General features: G+C 47.4%; 1 protein-coding gene across 2 annotated transcripts in view; it reads left to right on the forward strand.

Moving 5' to 3' along the window:
• Positions 1–8,599, forward strand: part of atosb (atos homolog b) — a 44,094-nt gene extending 35,495 nt beyond the window's left edge. Inside the window, exons 7-10 of one of the 2 annotated variants that reach the window (XM_036979328.2) lie at positions 1,004–1,162; positions 1,241–1,309; positions 1,875–2,089; positions 5,828–8,599. In XM_036979328.2, coding sequence (XP_036835223.2) covers positions 1,004–1,162; positions 1,241–1,309; positions 1,875–2,089; positions 5,828–5,981 — 597 coding nt within the window. In that variant the 3' untranslated portion in view covers positions 5,982–8,599. The remainder of the gene's footprint in view (positions 1–1,003; positions 1,163–1,240; positions 1,310–1,874; positions 2,090–5,827) is intronic. The other variant, XM_036979329.2, reaches the window with a different exon arrangement.
• Positions 8,600–21,710: the final 13,111 nt, after the last annotated feature.

The raw sequence follows: 21,710 nt of genomic DNA on the forward strand, positions 1-21,710 counted from the left end.
CCGAACATCACACCTGCGGGACCGGTACAGGATGGGAACAACAACTGCCTGAGTTACACCAGGAACCACAATCGCTCCATCACTGTCCGTAATAGGCTGAGAGAGGCTGGAGCGAGGGCTTGTAGGCCTGTTGTAAAGGCAGGTCCTCACCAGACATCACCGGCAACAACGTCACCTATGGGCACAAACCCACCGTCGCTGGACCAGACAGGACTGGCAAAAAGTGCTCTTCACTGACGAGTCACAGTTTTGTCTCACCAGGGGTGATGGTCGGATTCGCGTCTATCGTTGAAGGAATGAGCGTTACACCGAGGCCTGTACACTGGAGCGGGATCAATTTATAGGTGGAGGGTCCGTCATGGTCTGGGGCGGTGTGTCACAGCATCATCGGACTCAGCTTGTTGTCATTGAAGGCAATCTCAACGCTGTGCGTTACAGGGAAGACATCCTCCTCCCTCATGTGGTACCCTTCCTGCAGGCTCATCCTGACATGACCCTCCAGCATGACAATGCCACCAGCCATACTGCTCGTTCTGTGTGTGATTTCCTGCAAGACAGGAATGTCAGTGTTCTGCCATGGACAGCGAAGAGCCCGGATCTCAATCCTATTGAGCACGTCTGGGACCTGTTGGATCGGAGGGTGAGGGCTAGGGCTATTCCCCCCAGAAATGTCAGGGAATTTGCAGGTGCCTTAGTGGAAGACTGGGGTAACATCTCACAGCAAGAACTGGCAAATCTGGTGCAGTCCATGAGGAGGAGATGCACTGCAGTACCTAATGCAGCTGGTGGCCACACCAGATACTGACTGTTACTTTTGATCTTGACCCCCCCTTTGTTCAGGGTCACATTATTACATTTCTGTTAGTCACATGTCTGTGGAACTTGTTCAGTTTATGTCTCAGTTGTTGAATCTTGGATCTTACTTTGTTCCCTCTTGTTTGTTTTTTTTAAGTATCTGTGTGTTGATCCTCCTCACTTTTCCCTCTCGTGGTTTCTTCTCCAGGAGTCAATCCTGAAGGGTCGTTTCTCTCCGTCGGGTCGTATCGAGGGCTTCACAGCAGAGATCGGTGCCAGCGGATCCTACTGCCCTCAACACGCCACTCTGCCTGTACACGTCACCTACTATGACATCTCAGAGCACAGCGCACCCTCACCCTTCTTGGTTAGTGTGTGTGTGTGTGTGTGCGTGTGTGTGAGTGAGAGAGACATGATGTAAAATCATTTAATCTCTCTGTTGTAGGGAGTGATCTCCTTGGAGCCTCTTGGAAAGAAGGGATACAGCGTACCCAAAGCAGGGACCATCCAAGTGGTGAGTCTCATGGTCCTCTTTCTCCCTGAGATCTTATTCAACCCCAGTAAAACTGTAGTTTCTCCCTCCAGATCTTATTCAACCCTAGTAAAACTGTAGTTTCTCCCTCCAGATCTTATTCAACCCCAGTAAAACTGTAGTTCCTCCCTCCAGATCTTATTCAACCCCAGTAAAACTGTAGTTTCTCCCTCCAGATCTTATTCAACCCCAGTAAAACTCTAGTTTCTCCCTCCAGATCATATTCAACCCCAGTAAAACTGTTCTCTCTCTCCCTCCAGATCTTATTCAACCCCAGTAAAACTGTTCTTTCTCCCTCAGATCTTATTCAACCCCAATAAAACTGTTCTTTCTCCCTCAGATCTTATTCAACCCCAGTAAAACTGTTCTTTCTCCCTCCAGATCTTATTCAACCCCAATAAAACTGTTCTTTCTCCCTCCAGATCTTATTCAACCCCAATAAAACTGTTCTTTCTCCTTCCAGACCTTATTCAATCCCAATAAAACTGTTCTCTCTCCCTCCAGACCTTATTCAACCCCAATAAAACTGTTCTCTCTCTCCCTCCAGACCTTATTCAACCCCAATAAAACTGTGGTGAAGATGTTCCTCGTGACCTATAACTTTGGGGACATGCCCGTCAATCACATGACCTTCCTGCGTCACCGCATCTTCCTGGTTCCCGTGGAGGAGGCCGGGCCAGGTGGGAAGGGGGAGGCGCCTACAGAGCCCAGGGCAACACCCACAGAGAGGAAGAAGATTCTCTGCTACTTGATACACCTCAGGTATGTCTATCTGCTGATTTGCTGTTTGTTTTTAAAGAGATAATCCACCCACAGAAATAAAAAATCATGAAATTCCTGTCAATTTGGTGAACGCCCATGTTCTATCAGTGGTTATAGAACAAATTTACCCCATGGTTCAACTTCTCAGTGGTCAGTCTGTGAAATCAGAAAATTGTGTAGGAATGTGTCATAGCTACGGTGTCTTCAGAAAGTATTCATACCCCTTTGACTGATTCCACATTTTGTTGTTTTACAGCCTGAATTCCAAATGGATTCAATATTTTTTTTCTCTCGTCCATCTACAGACTATCCAATAATGAAAATATGTTTTTGGAAATTTTTGCAAATGTATTGAAAATGTAATACAGAAATACCTAATTTACATAAGTATTCACACCCCTAAATCAATACCTGTTAGAATCACCTTTTGGCTTCGATTACAGCTGTGAGTCTTTCTGCGTCTCTAAGAGCCTTCCACACCTGGATTGAAACAAAATTTGCCCATTTGTTCTTTAGACAATTCTTCAAGCTCTGTCAAAGTGGTTGTTGATCGTGGCTAGACAGCCATTTTCAGGTCTCTCCTTTTTAGGGAGAACTGTAAGTCTGCCACTCAGGAACAATCCATGTCTTCTTGGTAAGCAACTCCAGTGTAGATTTTGACCTTGTGTTTTAGGTCGTTCCTGCTGAAAGGTGAATTCAACTCCCAGACTGAACAAGGTTTTCCTGACTTAAGTATTGTGGAGTAAAACTACAATGTTGTTGATCCATCCTCAGTTTTCTCCCGTCAAACAGCCATTAAACTATAACATTTTTAAAGTCACCATTGTCCTCATGTAGAAATCCCTGAGTGGTTTCTGAGTTATGAAGGACGCCTGTATCTGTGTAGTGACTGGGTGTATTGATACACCATCCAAAGTGTAGTTAATAACTTCACCATGCTCAAAGGTATGATCAATGTCTGTTTTTTGTTTTTATACCCATCTACCAATAGGTGCCCTTCTTTGCGAGGCATTGGAAAATGTTGATGGTCTTTGTGGTTGAATCTGTGTTTTGAAATTCACTGCTCGACTGAGGGACCTTACAGATAATTTTGTATGTGTGGGGTACAGAGATCAGAGTAGTCATTCAAAAATCATGTTAAACACTATTATACACAGAGTGAGTCCATGTGACTTGTTAAGCACATGTTTACTCCTGAACTCGTTTAGGCCCTAACAAAGGGGTTGAATACTTATTGACTCAAGACATTTCAGCTTTTCATTTTTTATTAATTTGTACAAATTTAGAAAAACATCGTTCCATTTTATTATTATGGGCAATTTTGTATAGGCCAGTGACAAATACATCTCAATTTAATCCATTTGAAGTTCAGTTTGTAACACAACAAAAATGTGGAACAAGTCGAGGGCTGTGAATAGTTTCTGAAGGCTCTGTACATGGTTCCGAATTGTATTTTTCTGTACGGTTTGTATCGCATGTGCAATATCTTTTGTTAGGAATGTCTGTCCATCCAGTCCAACCTCATCCATCTCCATCCTTCCATCTCCGTCCGTCTATTCCCACTCATCCGTCTATTCCCACTCATCCGTCTATTCCCACTCATCCGTCTATTCCCACTCATCCTTCTATTCCCACTCATCCATCTATTCCCACTCATCCATCTATTCCCACTCATCCATCTATTCCCATTCATCCATCTATTCCCACTCATCCATCTATTCCCACTCATCCATCTATTCCCACTCATCCATCTATTCCCATTCATCCATCTATGCCCATTCATCCATCTATTCCCACTCATCCATCTATTCCCACTCATCCATCTATTCCCACTCATCCATCTATTCCCACCCATCCATCTATTCCCACTCATCCATCTATTCCCATTCATCCATCTATGCCCATTCATCCATCTATTCCCACTCATCCATCTATTCCCACTCATCCGTCTATTCCCATTCATCCATCTATTCCCACTCATCCATCTATTCCCACTCATCCATCTATTCCCACTCATCCATCTATTCCCACTCATCCATCTATTCCCACTCATCCATCTATTCCCACTCATCCATCTATTCCCACTCATCCGTCTATTCCCACTCATCCGTCTATTCCCACTCATCCGTCTATTCCCACTCATCCGTCTATTCCCACTCATCCGTCTATTCCCACTCATCCGTCTATTCCCACTCATCCGTCTATTCCCACTCATCCATCTATTCCTACTCATCCATCTATTCCCATTCATCCATCTATTCCCACTCATCCATCTATTCCCACCCATCCATCTATTCCCACTCATCCATCTATTCCCACTCATCCATCTATTCCCACTCATCCATCTATTCCCACTCATCCATCTATTCCCATTCATCCATCTATTCCCACTCATCCATCTATTCCCACTCATCCATCTATTCCCACTCATCCATCTATTCCCACTCATCCATCTATTCCCACTCATCCATCTATTCCCACTCATCCATCTATTCCCACTCATCCATCTATTCCCACTCATCCATCTATTCCCACTCATCCATCTATTCCCACTCATCCATCTATTCCCATTCATCCATCTATTCCCATTCATCCATCTATGCCCACTCATCCATCTATTCCCACTCATCCGTCTATTCCCACTCATCCATCTATTCCCACTCATCCATCTATTCCCACTCATCCATCTATTCCCACTCATCCATCTATTCCCACTCATCCATCTATTCCCATTCATCCATCTATGCCCACTCATCCATCTATTCCCACTCATCCATCTATTCCCACTCATCCATCTATTCCCACTCATCCATCTATTCCCACTCATCCATCTATTCCCATTCATCCATCTATGCCCATTCATCCATCTATTCCCACTCATCCATCTATTCCCATTCATCCATGTATTCCCACTCATCCATCTATTCCCACTCATCCGTCTATTCCCATTCATCCATCTATTCCCACTCATCCATCTATTCCCACTCATCCATCTATTCCCACTCATCCATCTATTCCCACTCATCCATCTATTCCCACTCATCCATCTATTCCCATTCATCCATCTATGCCCATTCATCCATCTATTCCCATTCATCCATCTATTCCCACTCATCCGTCTATTCCCATTCATCCGTCTATTCCCACTCATCCATCTATTCCCACTCATCCATCTATTCCCACTCATCCATCTATTCCCACTCATCCATCTATTCCCATTCATCCATCTATTCCCACTCATCCATCTATTCCCACTCATCCATCTATTCCCACTCATCCATCTATTCCCACTCATCCATCTATTCCCACTCATCCATCTATTCCCACTCATCCATCTATTCCCACTCATCCATCTATTCCCACTCATCCATCTATTCACACTCATCCATCTATTCCCACTCATCCATCTATTCCCACTCATCCATCTATTCCCACTCATCCATCTATTCCCACTCATCCATCTATTCCCACTCATCCATCTATTCCCACTCATCCATCTATTCCCACTCATCCATCTATTCCCACCCATTCATCTGTTTGTTGTTTGCTTTTGTTTGTACGAAACCAAGATTAATTTTATAGCATTTCGAATGCAGGATTTTTAAAAATGTTTTCTAATGTAATCATTTACTTAGTGTCTTTAGGATGGTTTGCTGGTCAGTGCCTTGTTTCAGTAGAGTAGCTTTACACAGGCTACTGACCGTGAGGCTTGTTCTTTGTTTTCTCTTGACTCTGTAGATTCCAGAGCTCCAAATCTGGGAAGATTTACCTGCACAACGATATCCGGCTGCTTTTCTCCCGCAAGTCCATCGAGGTGGACACAGGGATCCCTTACGAGCTCAAATCTTTCACCGAGGTGCCAAGAAACCCCAAATACTCCCCCCGTGTGTGACCCTACGGCTCCTAATCCCTGACCCCTAACGCAGCCCGGAATAGGGCGTAGACAGACTGCTCAGTACATCGACGAGAAAACTTGAATAGACTTTACATACATACATACATACATACATACATACATACATACATACATACATACATACATACATACATACATACATACATACATGCATACACACATACATACATACATACATACATACATACATACATACATACATACATACATACATACATACATACATACATACATACATACATACATACATACATACATACATACATACATACATACATACATACATACATACATACATGCATACACACATACATACATACATACATACATACATACATACATACATACATACATACATACATACATACATACATACATACATACATACATACATACATACATACATACATACATACATACATACATACATACATACATACATACATACATACATACATACATGCATACACACATGCATACATACATACATACATACATACATACATACATACATACATACATACATACATACATACATACATACATACATACATACATACATACATACATACATACATACATACATACATACATACATACATACATACATACATACATACATACATGCATACATACATACATACACTATATATACAAAAGTATGTGGACACCCCTTCAAATTAGTGGATTCGGCTATTTCAGCAATACCCGTTGCTGATAGGTGTATAAAATCGAGCACCCAGCCATGCAATCTCCATAGACAGGCCATTCTACTGCCAATATTTTACTGAAGAGCTCAGAGACTTTCAACGTGGCACCGTCATAGGATGCCACCATTTCCAACAAGTCAGTTTGTCAAATGTATGCCCAGGTAGAGCTAGCCCCGGTCAACAACGGCTCAGCCGCCAAGTGGTAGGACGGGACCACCGAGTGCTTAAGCGGGTAAAACTCCTCTGTCCTCGGTTGCAACGGTCCGTTCCAAACTGCCTCTGGAAGCAACGTCCGCGCAATAACTGTTCGTCGGGAGTTTCATGAAATGGGTTACCATGGCCAGGCAGCCGCACACACAAGCATAAGATCACCACGCGCAATGCCAAGCGTCGGCTGGAGTGGTGTAAAGCTCGCCTTTATTGTACTATGGAGTACTGGAAACGCGTTCTCTGGAGTGATGAATCACGCTTCACAATCTGGCAGTCTGACGGACGAATCTGGGTATGGCGGATGCTAGGAGAACGCTATCTTTCCCAATGCATAGTGCCAACTGTAAAGTTTGGTGGAGGAGGAATAATGGTCTGGGGATGTTTTTCAGTGAAGGTAAATCTTAACTCCACAGCATTCAATGACATTCTAGACGATTATGTGCTTCCAACTTTGTGGCAACAGTCTGGGGAAGGCCCTTTCCTGTTTCAGCATGACAATGCCCCCGTGCACAAAGCGAGGTCCATACAGAAATGGTTTGTCGAGATCGGTGTGGAAGAACTTGACTGGCCTGCACAGAGCCCTGACCTCAACCCCATCCAACACCTTTGGGATGAATTGGAAGGCCGACTGCGAGTCAGACCTAATCGCCCAACATCAGCGCCCGACCTCACTAATGCTCTTGTGGCTGAATAGAAGCAAGTCCCTGCAGCAATGTTCCAACATCTAGTGGAAAGCCTTCTCAGAAGAGTGGAGGCTGTTATAGCTGCAAAGGGGGGGAACAACTCCATATTAATGCCCATGATTTTGGAATGAGATGTTTGATGAGCAGGTGTCCACATACTTTTGGTCTTGTAGTGTACATGCATGCATACAAACATGCACAGACAACAAGCATTGATCGATACTTGCACCCAAGCTAAGCAGACTCGTGTGTGTACAGAACTCACAGTACACATGACCACTCTTCTGTCTAGAGTTGAGTGTTAACATGCCTTGTGACCTAACCTAAAAACCAGTTGTACTCTAGTGCCATTCGTTTCCCACACACACTGTCCTTCATTCACTCTGCCTGCACCTGCCCTCTCACCCCCTCGGTGGACCAATGGACAACCCTGCCACCTCAATCAGCCAGCCAATAGGAAGCCGGCAAGCCGCTAATGGAGCACACATTGGGAGAAGAGGACTGTAAAGAGCATTTAACAAGCACATCCCAGTAAAGGGGGGGGGGGGGGGACAAAACACAAACTGTATTTAACTGGACAGAGGCGCAGTAGTAAAACAAAGACTGATTTATCTCAATCAATTGAAGAATAAAGATTAAGACATCAGATGTGTGACACACCCTGCAAACGCCGACACAATTGGCTACACTCAGGACTTAACTGTACTGTATTTTGATTGAAGCCTATAGACGTTCCAGGGAACCTCCCCCATTTCAAGCGACATGGTACGGATCACTGTGTAGGATGTAAGTGGGGAATATACCATGTAGTGGGTGGAAGGGGTGGATGCCTCCTTTCGTGTAGACAGATGGAGGGTTCACTGTGTTTTTAGTTCCCTTTCTGTTCAAAACAGTCTGAAATGAGAGCAGAAGGAAAATGAGCAACAACAAAAAAAAAAATGCTGTAGGATTTAATTTATGTTCGCAAATGTCTTAAAAAGCTGCACAATTAGTCAGTGTTTTTATTTTTATTTTTTAAGCCAGATATGCTTTTGCTGCATTAAAAATGTCCCTGTATTCCCTACATAGAGCCCTATAAGCCCTGGTCTAATGTAGTGCTCTATAGAGCCCTATAAGCCCTGGTCTAATGTAGTGCTCTATAGAGCCCTATAGGCCCTGGTCTAATGTAGTGCTCTATAGAGCCCTATAAGCCCTGGTCTAATGTAGTGCTCTATAGAGCCCTATAAGCCCTGGTCTAATGTAGTGCTCTATAGAGCCCTATAAGCCCTGGTCTAATGTAGTGCTCTATAGAGCCCTATAGGCCCTGGTCTAATGTAGTGCTCTATAGAGCCCTATAAGCCCTGGTCTAATGTAGTGCTCTATAGAGCCCTATAAGCCCTGGTCTAATGTAGTGCTCTATAGAGCCCTATAGGCCCTGGTCTAATGTAGTGCTCTATAGAGCCCTATAAGCCCTGGTCTAATGTAGTGCTCTATAGAGCCCTATAGGCCCTGGTCTAATGTAGTGCTCTATAGAGCCCTATAGGCCCTGGTCTAATGTAGTGCTCTATAGAGCCCTATAAGCCCTGGTCTAATGTAGTGCTCTATAGAGCCCTATAAGCCCTGGTCTAATGTAGTGCTCCATAGAGCCCTATAAGCCCTGGTCTAATGTAGTGCTCTATAGAGCCCTATAAGCCCTGGTCTAATGTAGTGCTCTATAGAGCCCTATAGGCCCTGGTCTAATGTAGTGCTCTATAGAGCCCTATAGGCCCTGGTCTAATGTAGTGCTCTATAGAGCCCTATAGGCCCTGGTCTAATGTAGTGCTCTATAGAGCCCTATAAGCCCTGGTCTAATGTAGTGCTCTATAGAGCCCTATAAGCCCTGGTCTAATGTAGTGCTCTATAGAGCCCTATAAGCCCTGGTCTAATGTAGTGCTCTATAGAGCCCTATAAGCCCTGGTCTAATGTAGTGCTCTATAGAGCCCTATAAGCCCTGGTCTAATGTAGTGCTCTATAGAGCCCTATAAGCCCTGGTCTAATGTAGTGCTCTATAGAGCCCTATAAGCCCTGGTCTAATGTAGTGCTCTATAGAGCCCTATAAGCCCTGGTCTAATGTAGTGCTCTATAGAGCCCTATAAGCCCTGGTCTAATGTAGTGCTCTATAGAGCCCTATAAGCCCTGGTCTAATGTAGTGCTCTATAGAGCCCTATAAGCCCTGGTCTAATGTAGTGCTCTATAGAGCCCTATAAGCCCTGGTCTAATGTAGTGCTCTATAGAGCCCTATAGGCCCTGGTCTAATGTAGTGCTCTATAGAGCCCTATAAGCCCTGGTCTAATGTAGTGCTCTATAGAGCCCTATAAGCCCTGGTCTAATGTAGTGCTCTATAGATCCCTATAAGCCCTGGTCTAATGTAGTGCTCTATAGAGCCCTATAAGCCCTGGTCTAATGTAGTGCTCTATAGAGCCCTATAAGCCCTGGTCTAATGTAGTGCTCTATAGAGCCCTATAAGCCCTGGTCTAATGTAGTGCTCTATAGAGCCCTATAAGCCCTGGTCTAATGTAGTGCTCTATAGAGCCCTATAAGCCCTGGTCTAATGTAGTGCTCTATAGAGCCCTATAGGCCCTGGTCTAATGTAGTGCTCTATAGAGCCCTATAGGCCCTGGTCTAATGTAGTGCTCTATAGAGCCCTATAGGCCCTGGTCTAATTTAGTGCTCTATAGAGCCCTATAAGCCCTGGTCTAATGTAGTGCTCTATAGAGCCCTATAAGCCCTGGTCTAATGTAGTGCTCTATAGAGCCCTATAGGCCCTGGTCTAATGTAGTGCTCTATAGAGCCCTATAAGCCCTGGTCTAATGTAGTGCTCTATAGAGCCCTATAAGCCCTGGTCTAATGTAGTGCTCTATAGAGCCCTATAAGCCCTGGTCTAATGTAGTGCTCTATAGAGCCCTATAAGCCCTGGTCTAATGTAGTGCTCTATAGAGCCCTATAGGCCCTGGTCTAATGTAGTGCTCTATAGAGCCCTATAAGCCCTGGTCTAATGTAGTGCTCTATAGAGCCCTATAAGCCCTGGTCTAATGTAGTGCTCTATAGAGCCCTATAAGCCCTGGTCTAATGTAGTGCACTATAGAGCCCTATAAGCCCTGGTCTAATGTAGTGCTCTATAGAGCCCTATAGGCCCTGGTCTAATGTAGTGCTCTATAGAGCCCTATAGGCCCTGGTCTAATGTAGTGCTCTATAAGCCCTGGTCTAATGTAGTGCTCTATAGAGCCCTATAGGCCCTGGTCTAATGTAGTGCTCTGGTCTAATGTAGTGCACTATATGGGGAATAGGGTGCCATTTGAGACACCATCTTTCTCTGTGAGGGAGGGAGGGTAAAAATAGAGGTGGGAGGGGAGGGGGGAGGGTAAAAATAGAGATGGGAGGGGGGAGGGGTAAAGTATGTGTATTTAAATTAAACTCAGCGACTGGCGAGTAAAACCTGGGTCTTGATTTTGTTGTTATTAACATGTGTTTGTATTGAATGTGTTAATAGCTTTTTATCGCTGTCCAACCAACTTCTCACCCTGACAACAGTTTCACATGTAGAATTGTCAAATAAATCTGAGACTCGTGGGTTCAGTAAATGTAGTGTCCATCCAGAGTCACACACACACACACTGAGTGGACAAGACATTAAGAACACCTGCTCTTTCCATGACATAGACTGACCAGGTGAATCCAGGTGAAAGCTATCATCCCTTATTGATGTCACTTGTTAAATCCACTTCAATCAGTGTAGATGAAGGAGAGGAGACAGGTTTAATTGAGATGGATTTTGTGTGTGTACAGTTGGAGTGGTGGACTACAGGACATCGGTTAAGGTATTACGTTTACTGTCTATTGAAAGTGACCAGAGCACTGCCAGATATGGTAGTTCTTCCTACAGGCGTGTCCGGCTGTGTTCCTACAGGACTGTCCGGCTGTGTTCCTACAGGACTGTCCGGCTGTGTTCCTTCAGGACTGTCCGGCTGTGTTCCTTCAGGACTGTCCGGCTGTGTTCCTTCAGGACTGTCCGGCTGTGTTCCTACAGGACTGTCCGGCTGTGTTCCTTCAGGACTGTCCGGCTGTGTTCCTACAGGACTGTCCGGCTGTGTTCCTACAGGACTGTCCGGCTGTGTTCCTACAGGACTGTCCGGCTGTGTTCCTACAGGACTGTCCGGCTGTGTTCCTACAGGACTGTCCGGCTGTGTTCCTACAGGACTGTCCGGCTGTGTTCCTACAGGACTGTCCGGCTGTGTTCCTACAGGACTGTCCGGCTGTGTTCCTTCAGGACTGTCCGGCTGTGTTCCTACAGGACTGTCCGGCTGTGTTCCTTCAGGACTGTCCGGCTGTGTTCCTACAGGACTGTCCACCTGTGTTCCTTCAGGACTGTCCGGCTGTGTTCCTACAGGACTGTCCGGCTGTGTTCCTACAGGACTGTCCGGCTGTGTTCCTACAGGACTGTCCGGCTGTGTTCCTACAGGACTGTCCGGCTGTGTTCCTTCAGGACTGTCCGGCTGTGTTCCTACAGGACTGTCCGGCTGTGTTCCTACAGGACTGTCCGGCTGTGTTCCTACAGGACTGTCCGGCTGTGTTCCTACAGGACTGTCCGGCTGTGTTCCTTCAGGACTGTCTGGCTGTGTTCCTACAGGACTGTCCGCCTGTGTTCCTTCAGGACTGTCCGGCTGTGTTCCTTCAGGACTGTCTGGCTGTGTTCCTACAGGACTGTCCGCCTGTGTTCCTTCAGGACTGTCCGGCTGTGTTCCTTCAGGACTGTCCGGCTGTGTTCCTACAGGACTGTCCGGCTGTGTTCCTTCAGGACTGTCCGGCTGTGTTCCTTCAGGACTGTCCGGCTGTGTTCCTACAGGACTGTCCGGCTGTGTTCCTTCAGGACTGTCTGGCTGTGTTCCTACAGGACTGTCCGCCTGTGTTCCTTCAGGACTGTCCGGCTGTGTTCCTTCAGGACTGTCCGGCTGTGTTCCTTCGGGACTGTCTGGCTGTGTTCCTTCAGGACTGTCCGGCTGTGTTCCTACAGGACTGTCCGGCTGTGTTCCTACAGGACTGTCCGGCTGTGTTCCTACAGGACTGTCCGGCTGTGTTCCTACAGGACTGTCCGGCTGTGTTCCTACAGGACTGTCCGGCTGTGTTCCTTCAGGACTGTCCGGCTGTATTGAGAAACAGCCAGAGCAGCCACCTTCCCCATTCGAATAGACACATCATTCTGTACACCAATCAGATCACTGCTTCAAATATCTCAATATTTAGCCGACTTGAAAAGAGAGGACACTTCATCTGGTCAATAAGAGACTTTGGTCTTCTAAAGACAGGATTATGTGAGTCTGCTAAGTTCAAGTAAATGTGTTCTTGACTAGAATGGCCCAGTGGTTTGAATAATATGCTGTAAAAAATTTTTGGGGCAGAATTACTTGTCTAATGACACAGGGAAACACATAGATCCAGTCTAATGACACTGGGAAACACAGAGATCCTGTCTGATGACACAGGGAAACGCAGAGAGATCCTGCCTCATGACACAGGGAAACGCAGAGAGATCCTGCCTCATGACACAGGGAAACGCAGAGAGATCCTTCCTCATGACACAGGGAAACGCAGAGATCCTGCCTCATGACACAGGGAAACGCAGAGAGATCCTTCCTCGTGACACAGGGAAACGCAGAGAGATCCTGCCTCATGACACAGGGAAACGCAGAGAGATCCTGCCTCATGACACAGGGAAACGCAGAGAGATCCTTCCTCGTGACACAGGGAAACGCAGAGAGATCCTGCCTCATGACACAGGGAAACGCAGAGAGATCCTGCCTCATGACACCCTGCCTCATGACAGAGGGAAACGCAGAGAGATCCTGCCTCATGACACAGGGAAACGCAGCGAGATCCTGCCTCGTGACACAGGGAAACGCAGAGAGATCCTTCCTCGTGACACAGGGAAACGCAGAGAGATCCTTCCTTGTGACACAGGGAAACGCAGAGAGATCCTTCCTTGTGACACAGGGAAACGCAGAGAGATCCTTCCTTGTGACACAGGGAAACGCAGAGAGATCCTTCCTTGTGACACAGGGAAACGCAGAGAGATCCTGCCTCATGACACAGGGAAACGCAGAGAGATCCTGCCTCGTGACACAGGGAAACGCAGAGAGATCCTGCCTCGTGACACAGGGAAACGCAGAGAGATCCTGCCTCGTGACACAGGGAAACGCAGAGAGATCCTGCCTCATGACACAGGGAAACGCAGAGAGATCCTGCCTCGTGACACAGGGAAACGCAGAGAGATCCTTCCTCGTGACACAGGGAAACGCAGAGAGATCCTGCCTCGTGACACAGGGAAACGCAGAGAGATCCTTCCTCGTGACACAGGGAAACGCAGAGAGATCCTTCCTTGTGACACAGGGAAACGCAGAGAGATCCTTCCTTGTGACACAGGGAAACGCAGAGAGATCCTTCCTTGTGACACAGGGAAACGCAGAGAGATCCTTCCTTGTGACACATGAGTACCTGTGAGTACCTGTGTGATGAGCCGTAACATCACCCAAAATGAGTACCTGTGTGATGAGCCGTAACATCACCCAAAATGAGTACCTGTGTGATGAGCCGTAACATCACCCAAAATGAGTACCTGTGTGATGAGCCGTAACATCACCCAAAATGAGTACCTGTGTGATGAGCCGTAACATCACCCAAAATGAGTACCTGTGTGATGAGCCGTAACATCACCCAAAATGAGTACCTGTGTGATGAGCCGTAACATCACCCAAAATGAGTACCTGTGTGATGAGCCGTAACATCACCCAAAATGAGTACCTGTGTGATGAGCCGTAACATCACCCAAAATGAGTACCTGTGTGATGAGCCGTAACATCACCCAAAATGAGTACCTGTGTGATGAGCCGTAACATCACCCAAAATGAGTACCTGTGTGATGAGCCGTAACATCACCCAAAATGAGTACCTGTGTGATGAGCCGTAACATCACCCAAAATGAGTACCTGTGTGATGAGCCGTAACATCACCCAAAATGAGTACCTGTGTGATGAGCCGTAACATCACCCAAAATGAGTACCGGCACCTACACTGAACAAAAATATAAACGCAACATGCCACAATTTCAAAGATTTTACTGAGTTACAGTTCATATAAGGAAATCAATCAATTGAAATAAATAAATGAGGCCCTAATCTATGGGTTTCACATGACTGGGAATACAGATATGCACCTGTTGGTCACTGATACCTTTTTTTTTTCAAGGGAGGGGCGTTGATCACAAAACCAGTCAGTATCTGGTGTGACCATCTCACGCAGCGACATCTCCTTCGCACAAAGTTGATCAGGCTGCGATATGAGGTGATGGCGGCGGATGAATGGCCTGACAAATGGGCCTCATGATCTCATCACGTCTCTGTGCATTCACATTGCCAGCGTTAAAATGCAGATGTGTTCGTTGTTCGTAGCTTATGCCTGCCCATACCGTGACCCCACCGCCACCATGGGGCTCTCTGTTCACAACGTGGACATCAGCAAACACCATACCGTAACCCCACCATACCGTAACCCCACCATACCATAACCCCACCGCCACCATGGGGCTCTCTGTTCACAACGTGGACATCAGCAAACACCATACCATAACCCCACCACCACCATGGGGCTCTCTGTTCACAACGTGGACATCAGCAAACACCATACTGTAACCCCACCATACCGTGACCCCACCACCACCATGGGGCTCTCTGTTCACAACGTGGAAATCAGCAAACACCATACCATAACCCCACCACCACCATGGGGCTCTCTGTTCACAACGTGGACATCAGCAAACACCATACCGTAACCCCACCATACCGTAACCCCACCATACCGTAACCCCACCATACCGTAACCCCACCATACCATAACCCCACCGCCACCATGGGGCTCTCTGTTCACAACGTTGACGTCAGCAAACTGCTCGCCCACACGACACCATCTTCCCTTTACTGATGAAACCGGGATTCATTCGTGCAGAGCACACGCCAGCGTGACAGTGGTCATCGAAGGTGAGCATTATCCCACCGAAGTCGGACACGATGCCGAACGGCAGTCAGCTGAAGACCCTGCTGACGGACGACGAGCACGCAGATGAGCTTCCCTGAGACGGTTTCTGACAGTTGGTGCAGAAATTCTTTGGTCGTGCAGACTCACAGTTTCATCAATGTTGAAGGTGGCTTACGGTATTGACGTTAACAAGATGAAGGAAAAAGGAAGCCGCACACTGCTCTTGATAGTATCACTGATCTTTAATAACGGCCTTCCTCAGAGCTTTTGTGAATAAAAATAAATAAATAAATTAACATGAAATTCTCTGGCAACAGCTCTGGTGGACATTCCTGCAGTCGTCAGCATGCCAATTGACAGTCCCTCTACTTGAGACCTCTGTGGCATTGTATTTTGTGACAAAACTGCACATTTTAGAGTGGCTTTGATTGTCCCCATCACAAGGTGTAATGATCATGCGGTTTAATCAGCTTCCTGATATGCCACACCTGTCAGGTGAATGGATTATCTTGGCAAAGGAGAAATGCTCACTTAACAGGGATGTAAACAAATTGGTGCCAGAAATTTGAGGGAAATAAACTTTTGTGAATATGGAAAATTATAGAGCTCTTTTTATTTCAGCTCATGAAACATGGGAACACTTTACATGTTGCGTTTTATATTTGTGTACAGATCAAGAGGAAGTTAACATTATAAAAAACACTGACAGTCTTTCCTATACATGCTCGCTCTCGCTCTCTCTCTCTCTCTCTCTCTCTTTCTTTCTCTCTCTCTCTCTCTCTCTCTCTCTCTCTCTCTCTCTCTCTCTCTCTCTCTCTCTCTCTCTCTCTCTCTCTCTCTCTCTCTCTCTCTCTCTCTCTCTCTCTCTCTCTCTCTCTCTCTCTCTCTCTCTCTCTCTCTCTCTCTCAGACGTCTTGGGTTAGTGTTTAACCCTATAGATGGGTTGCTAGTCTGTTTTTGCCTGTTTAGGTTCAGATGTAGTGTTAAGGTGGTGGGCTGGTGGTGTGGTGGTGATCAGGGGCTGGTGGTGTAGTGGTGGTGATCAGGGGCTGGTGGTGTAGTGGTGGTGATCAGGGGCTGGTGGTGTAGTGGTGGTGATCAGGGGCTGGTGGTGTAGTGGTGGTGATCAGGGGCTGGTGGTGTAGTGGTGGTGATCAGGGGCTGGTGGTGTGGTGGTGATCAGGGGCTGGTGGTGTAGTGGTGGTGATCAGGGGCTGGTGGTGTAGTGGTGATCCGGGGCTGGTGGTGTGGTGGTGATCAGGGGCTGGTGGTGTAGTGGTGGTGATCAGGGGCTGGTGGTGTAGTGGTGGTGATCCGGGGCTGGTGGTGTGGTGGTGATCAGGGGCTGGTGGTGTAGTGGTGGTGATCAGGGGCTGGTGGTGTAGTGGTGATCCGGGGCTGGTGGTGTAGTGGTGGTGATCAGGGGCTGGTGGTGTAGTGGTGATCCGGGGCTGGTGGTGTAGTGGTGATCCGGGGCTGGTGGTGTAGTGGTGATCAGGGGCTGGTGGTGTAGTGGGGGTCCAGGGCTGGTGGTGCGGTGGTCTATACAGATGCTCTGCTGCTCTGTTCAGAACTCCATCCTGTTCATCCACGTCCTCATCACCTGCAGACAATATATCTGGAAGATGAGTCAACTTGAACTAGAGCGGACTAATTTAACTTATTCACGTTTATAAACTCCGGGACACTACAGTTATTGTTATTTGTGGCCGTAAACATTATTTAGAGTTAATTTTATGAGGGGGGAGGGTGTTCATTTTAATTTCCAATACAAGGGGAGGGTCATGTGAAAATATATTTTAAGTTGGGGAGGCGGGTGTATTTTTTTGAATGACACCTTGACACACACTTTCAACAGTTAGCCAGCCATAGCTTTCCACCCCATGCAGGGTAGGCTTTATGTTAGCTTTATTAACTAACTGCTGGCTACTCTTCTTCCCGTGGCTTAACCCAACGAGAGGAGGTCACAAGTGTTTCCCCAAAAGCTGTCTGGGTTTAAACCTCTTCTACTGTACAGAAAGTGAATAGTTGCATCAATTGATAGTGACAGATTTAGAATACTTCCCAACCTGTAAGTCTATTTCTGGTCTCCTCTGCTATAGAAGGTTGTAGCTCAGCCTCAATGATTTCCCCATAATGCATTGGAGTCAAGTATTTCCCAGGTCTTTTCCATCTGGTTTCTAGCATGGATCAAAGAGCTGTTATAGATCACTTTACATAATTTGATCTGTGTTTGTTTCTTCTAAATGTTAAGGTAAGAAATGGCCTGTTTTTTTTGTTGCCATTTTCTTTATCACAAGGTTGGCCTATAGCATACCCCCTCAATTAGAGGCTTGGTTTTGCATGGTGGGTGGTGCGTGGATGTACATGTAGATATGGTTAAGGCTATATAGTCGACGCTCATTAGTGAATTTTTGGGGACGAATAACAAAAAAAAGTAGTCTTAAGCTTTTGTCAGGAGTCAGCAGGCCTGCTACTAAAGACAATGCAATTGCCTATTTTACAAATGGTACTGTCGTGGAAATTCTTACACAGGGACACTCTAAGTCAATCCTAAATTAATCATTGTTTATTATCATCATGCTGGTGAGGTTCCAACCAACTCAATGCACCAAGTACACGCGTCGATCAGGAGCTCCTCCGGGCCAGTCCTGTTACTTCCCTTATACTGGTTTCAGACACTTTACATCAGGTTGGTTCCTGCATGTCAAATCAAATCAACATTTTTTGGTCACATGCACATGGTAAGTAGGTGTTTGTGTGAGTGTAGCGAAATGCTTGTGCTTCTAGTTCCGACAGTGCAGCAATATCTAACAAGTAATCTAACAATTCCACAACAACTACTTAATACACACAAATCTATGTAAAGGAATGGAATAAGAATATATACATATACATATATGGATGAGCGATGACAGAGCGGCATTTCCTTCACAGTACAACGGATGGGCATTCAAAACACTTCCACTGTAGGTGTCACACCCTGGTCAAAGTATTTTGTGTTTATCTTTATTTATTTGGTCAGGCCAGGGTGTGGCATGGGTTTTTGTATGTGGTGTGTATGTATAGGGATTGTAGCTAGTGGGGTGTTCTAGCTAAGTCTATGGCTGTCTGAAGTAGTTCTCAATCAGAGGCAGGTGTTTATCGTTGTCTCTGATTGGGAACCATATTTAGGCAGCCATATTCTTTGAGTTTGTGGTGGGTGATTGTCCTTAGTGTCCTGATGTCATTGTTCTGTGTTAGGTTACACAAGTATAGGCTGTTTCGGTTTTCGTTAAGTTTATTGTTTTGATAGTGTTTGTGTTTAGTGTGTTACTTCATTAAACATGGATTGCAATAGACACGCCGCATTTTGGTCCGACTCTCCTTCTCACCAAGAAAACCGTTACAGAATCACCCACCACAAAGGGACCAAGCAGCGTGTCAACAGGCAAGAACAGCCCAAAGTGGAGTACAGTATGGACTATACTTCTTGGGAGGAGATAGACAGGTGGGCGGTCGACCCAGGGAGAGTGCCGGAGCCCGCCTGGGATTCGATGGAGCAGTGCGCGGAAGGATATAGGAGAATGGAGTTTGCGAAGCAAGCAAGGCGGCGCGGACGGAGGCCCCATAGTCAGCCCCAAAAATTTCTTGGGGGGGGGCTCAGGGAGAGCGTGGCAGAGTCAGGAGCCAGACCTGAGCCAACTCTCCCTGTTTATCGTGAGGAGCCAAGGAGGAGACCAGAACCAGAGCCGGTGTTGGAGGTGAGCGAAACAGAGACTGTGAAGGAGTTAATGGGGAAATTGGAGGAGAGAGAAATGAGGGAGTTGCTGTGTTGGTGTTTTAAACATGGAATTCGCCCGACGGAGCGTGTCGGGGATTTGATGGCACCTGGGTCAGCGCTCCATACTCGTCCTGAGGTGCGTGTTAGTCGGCTGGTGAAGATGGTGCCAGTCTCACGTACCAGGCCTCCTGTGCACCTCCCTAGCCTTGCACGTCCTGTGCCAGCACCGCTCTCAAGATCTCCAGTACGCCTTCACGGTCTAACCCATCCTGTGCCACCTCCACACCCCAGCCCTCCGGTAGCAGCTCCCCGCACCAGGCTTCCTGTGCGTGTCCTCGGCCCAGTACCACCAGTGCCAGCACCACGCATCAGGCCTACAGTGCGCCTCGCCTGTCCAGCGCTGTCGGAGCCCTCCTCCTCTCCAGCGCTGTCGGAGTCTCCCGCCTGTTTAGCGCTGTTAGAGCCTTCCTTCTCTACAGCGCTGCCGGAGTCTCCCGCCTGTTCAGAACTGCCAGTTAGCATAGAGCTGCCAGTTAGCATAGAGCTGCCAGTTAGCATAGAGCTGCCAGTTAGCAAGGAGCTGCCAGTTAGCAAGGAGCTGCCAGTCTGCAAGGAGCTGCCAGTCTGCAAGGAGCTGCCAGTCTGCAAGGAGCTGCCAGTCTGCAAGGAGCCGCCAGAGCTGCCAGTCTGCAAGGAGCCGCCAGAGCTGCCAGTCTGCAAGGAGCCGCCAGAGCTGCCAGTCTGCAAGGAGCCGCCAGAGCTGCCAGTCTGCAAGGAGCCGCCAGAGCTGCCAGTTAGCATGGAGCAGCCAGGGCCGCCAGTCAGTATGGAGCAGCCAGGGCCGCCAGTCAGCATGGAGCAGCCAGGGCCGCCAGTCAGCATGGAGCAGCCAGTCAGCATGGAGCAGCCAGAGCAGCCAGTCAGCATGGAGCAGCCAGAGCTGCCAGTCAGCATGGAGCAGCCAGTCAGCATGGAGCAGCCAGAGCTGCCAGTCAGCATGGAGCAGCCAGTCAGCATGGAGCAGCCAGAGCTACCAGTCATCATGGAGCAGCCAGTCAGCATGGAGCAGCCAGAGCTGCCAGTCGACCAGACTCTTCCAGAGCTGCCAGTCGACCAGACTCTTCCAGAGCTGCCAGTCGACCAGACTCTTCCAGATCTGCCAGTCGACCAGACTCTTCCAGATCTGCCAGTCGACCAGACTCTTCCAGATCTGCCAGTCGACCAGACTCTTCCAGATCTGCCAGTCGACCAGACTCTTCCAGATCTGCCAGTCGACCAGACTCTTCCAGATCTGCCAGTCGACCAGGATCTGCCGAAACCGCCAGCCAGCCAGGTAGATTCATCAACTTGCCTGAGCTTCCTCTCACTCCTGAGCTTCCTCTCACTCCTGAGCTTCCTCTCACTCCTGAGCTTCCCCTCAGTCCCGAGCTGCCTCAGTCCCGAGCTGCCCCTCAGTCCCGATCTGCTCCTCAGTCCAGTGGGGTTCTGGGTGAGGACTACTAGGCCATGGTCGGCGGCGAGGGTGGACTATCCAGGGACGCGAGGAGAAGGGACTAAGACATTGATTGAGTGGGGTCCACGTCCCGCGCCGGAGCCGCCACCATGGACAGACGCCCACCCGGACCCTCCCTATTGTTTTGAGGTGCGTTCGGGAGTCCGCACCTTAGGGGGGGGGGTTCTGCCACACCCTGGTCAAAGTATTTTGTGTTTATCTTTATTTATTTGGTCAGGCCAGGGTGTGGCATGGGTTTTTGTATGTGGTGTGTATGTATAGGGATTGTAGCTAGTGGGGTGTTCTAGCTAAGTCTATGGCTGTCTGAAGTGGTTCTCAATCAGAGGCAGGTGTTTATCGTTGTCTCTGATTGGGAACCATATTTAGGCAGCCATATTCTTTGAGTTTGTGGTGGGTGATTGTCCTTAGTGTCCTGATGTCATTGTTCTGTGTTAGGTTACACAAGTATAGGCTGTTTCGGTTTTCGTTAAGTTTATTGTTTTGATAGTGTTTGTGTTTAGTGTGTTACTTCATTAAACATGGATTGCAATAGACACGCCGCATTTTGGTCCGACTCTCCTTCTCACCAAGAAAACCGTTACAGTAGGCCGATACTGTGCACTATTCTAGTTTCTGACATAATGAGAGGCATGCTCTCTGAGGTTCTCCTGTGTCTCCATGTTGTCCATCGTAGGCCGATACTGTGCACTATTCTAGTTTCTGACATAATGAGAGACATGCTCTCTGAGGTTCTCCTGTGTCTCCATGTTGTCCACCTCCAGAGAGATACGTTTTGATGAGATC

This window comes from Oncorhynchus mykiss, chromosome 6 (genome assembly GCF_057628025.1).
Source record: "Oncorhynchus mykiss isolate SJ-2025 chromosome 6, ASM5762802v1, whole genome shotgun sequence".
Classification (NCBI taxonomy): Eukaryota; Metazoa; Chordata; class Actinopteri; order Salmoniformes; family Salmonidae; genus Oncorhynchus; species Oncorhynchus mykiss.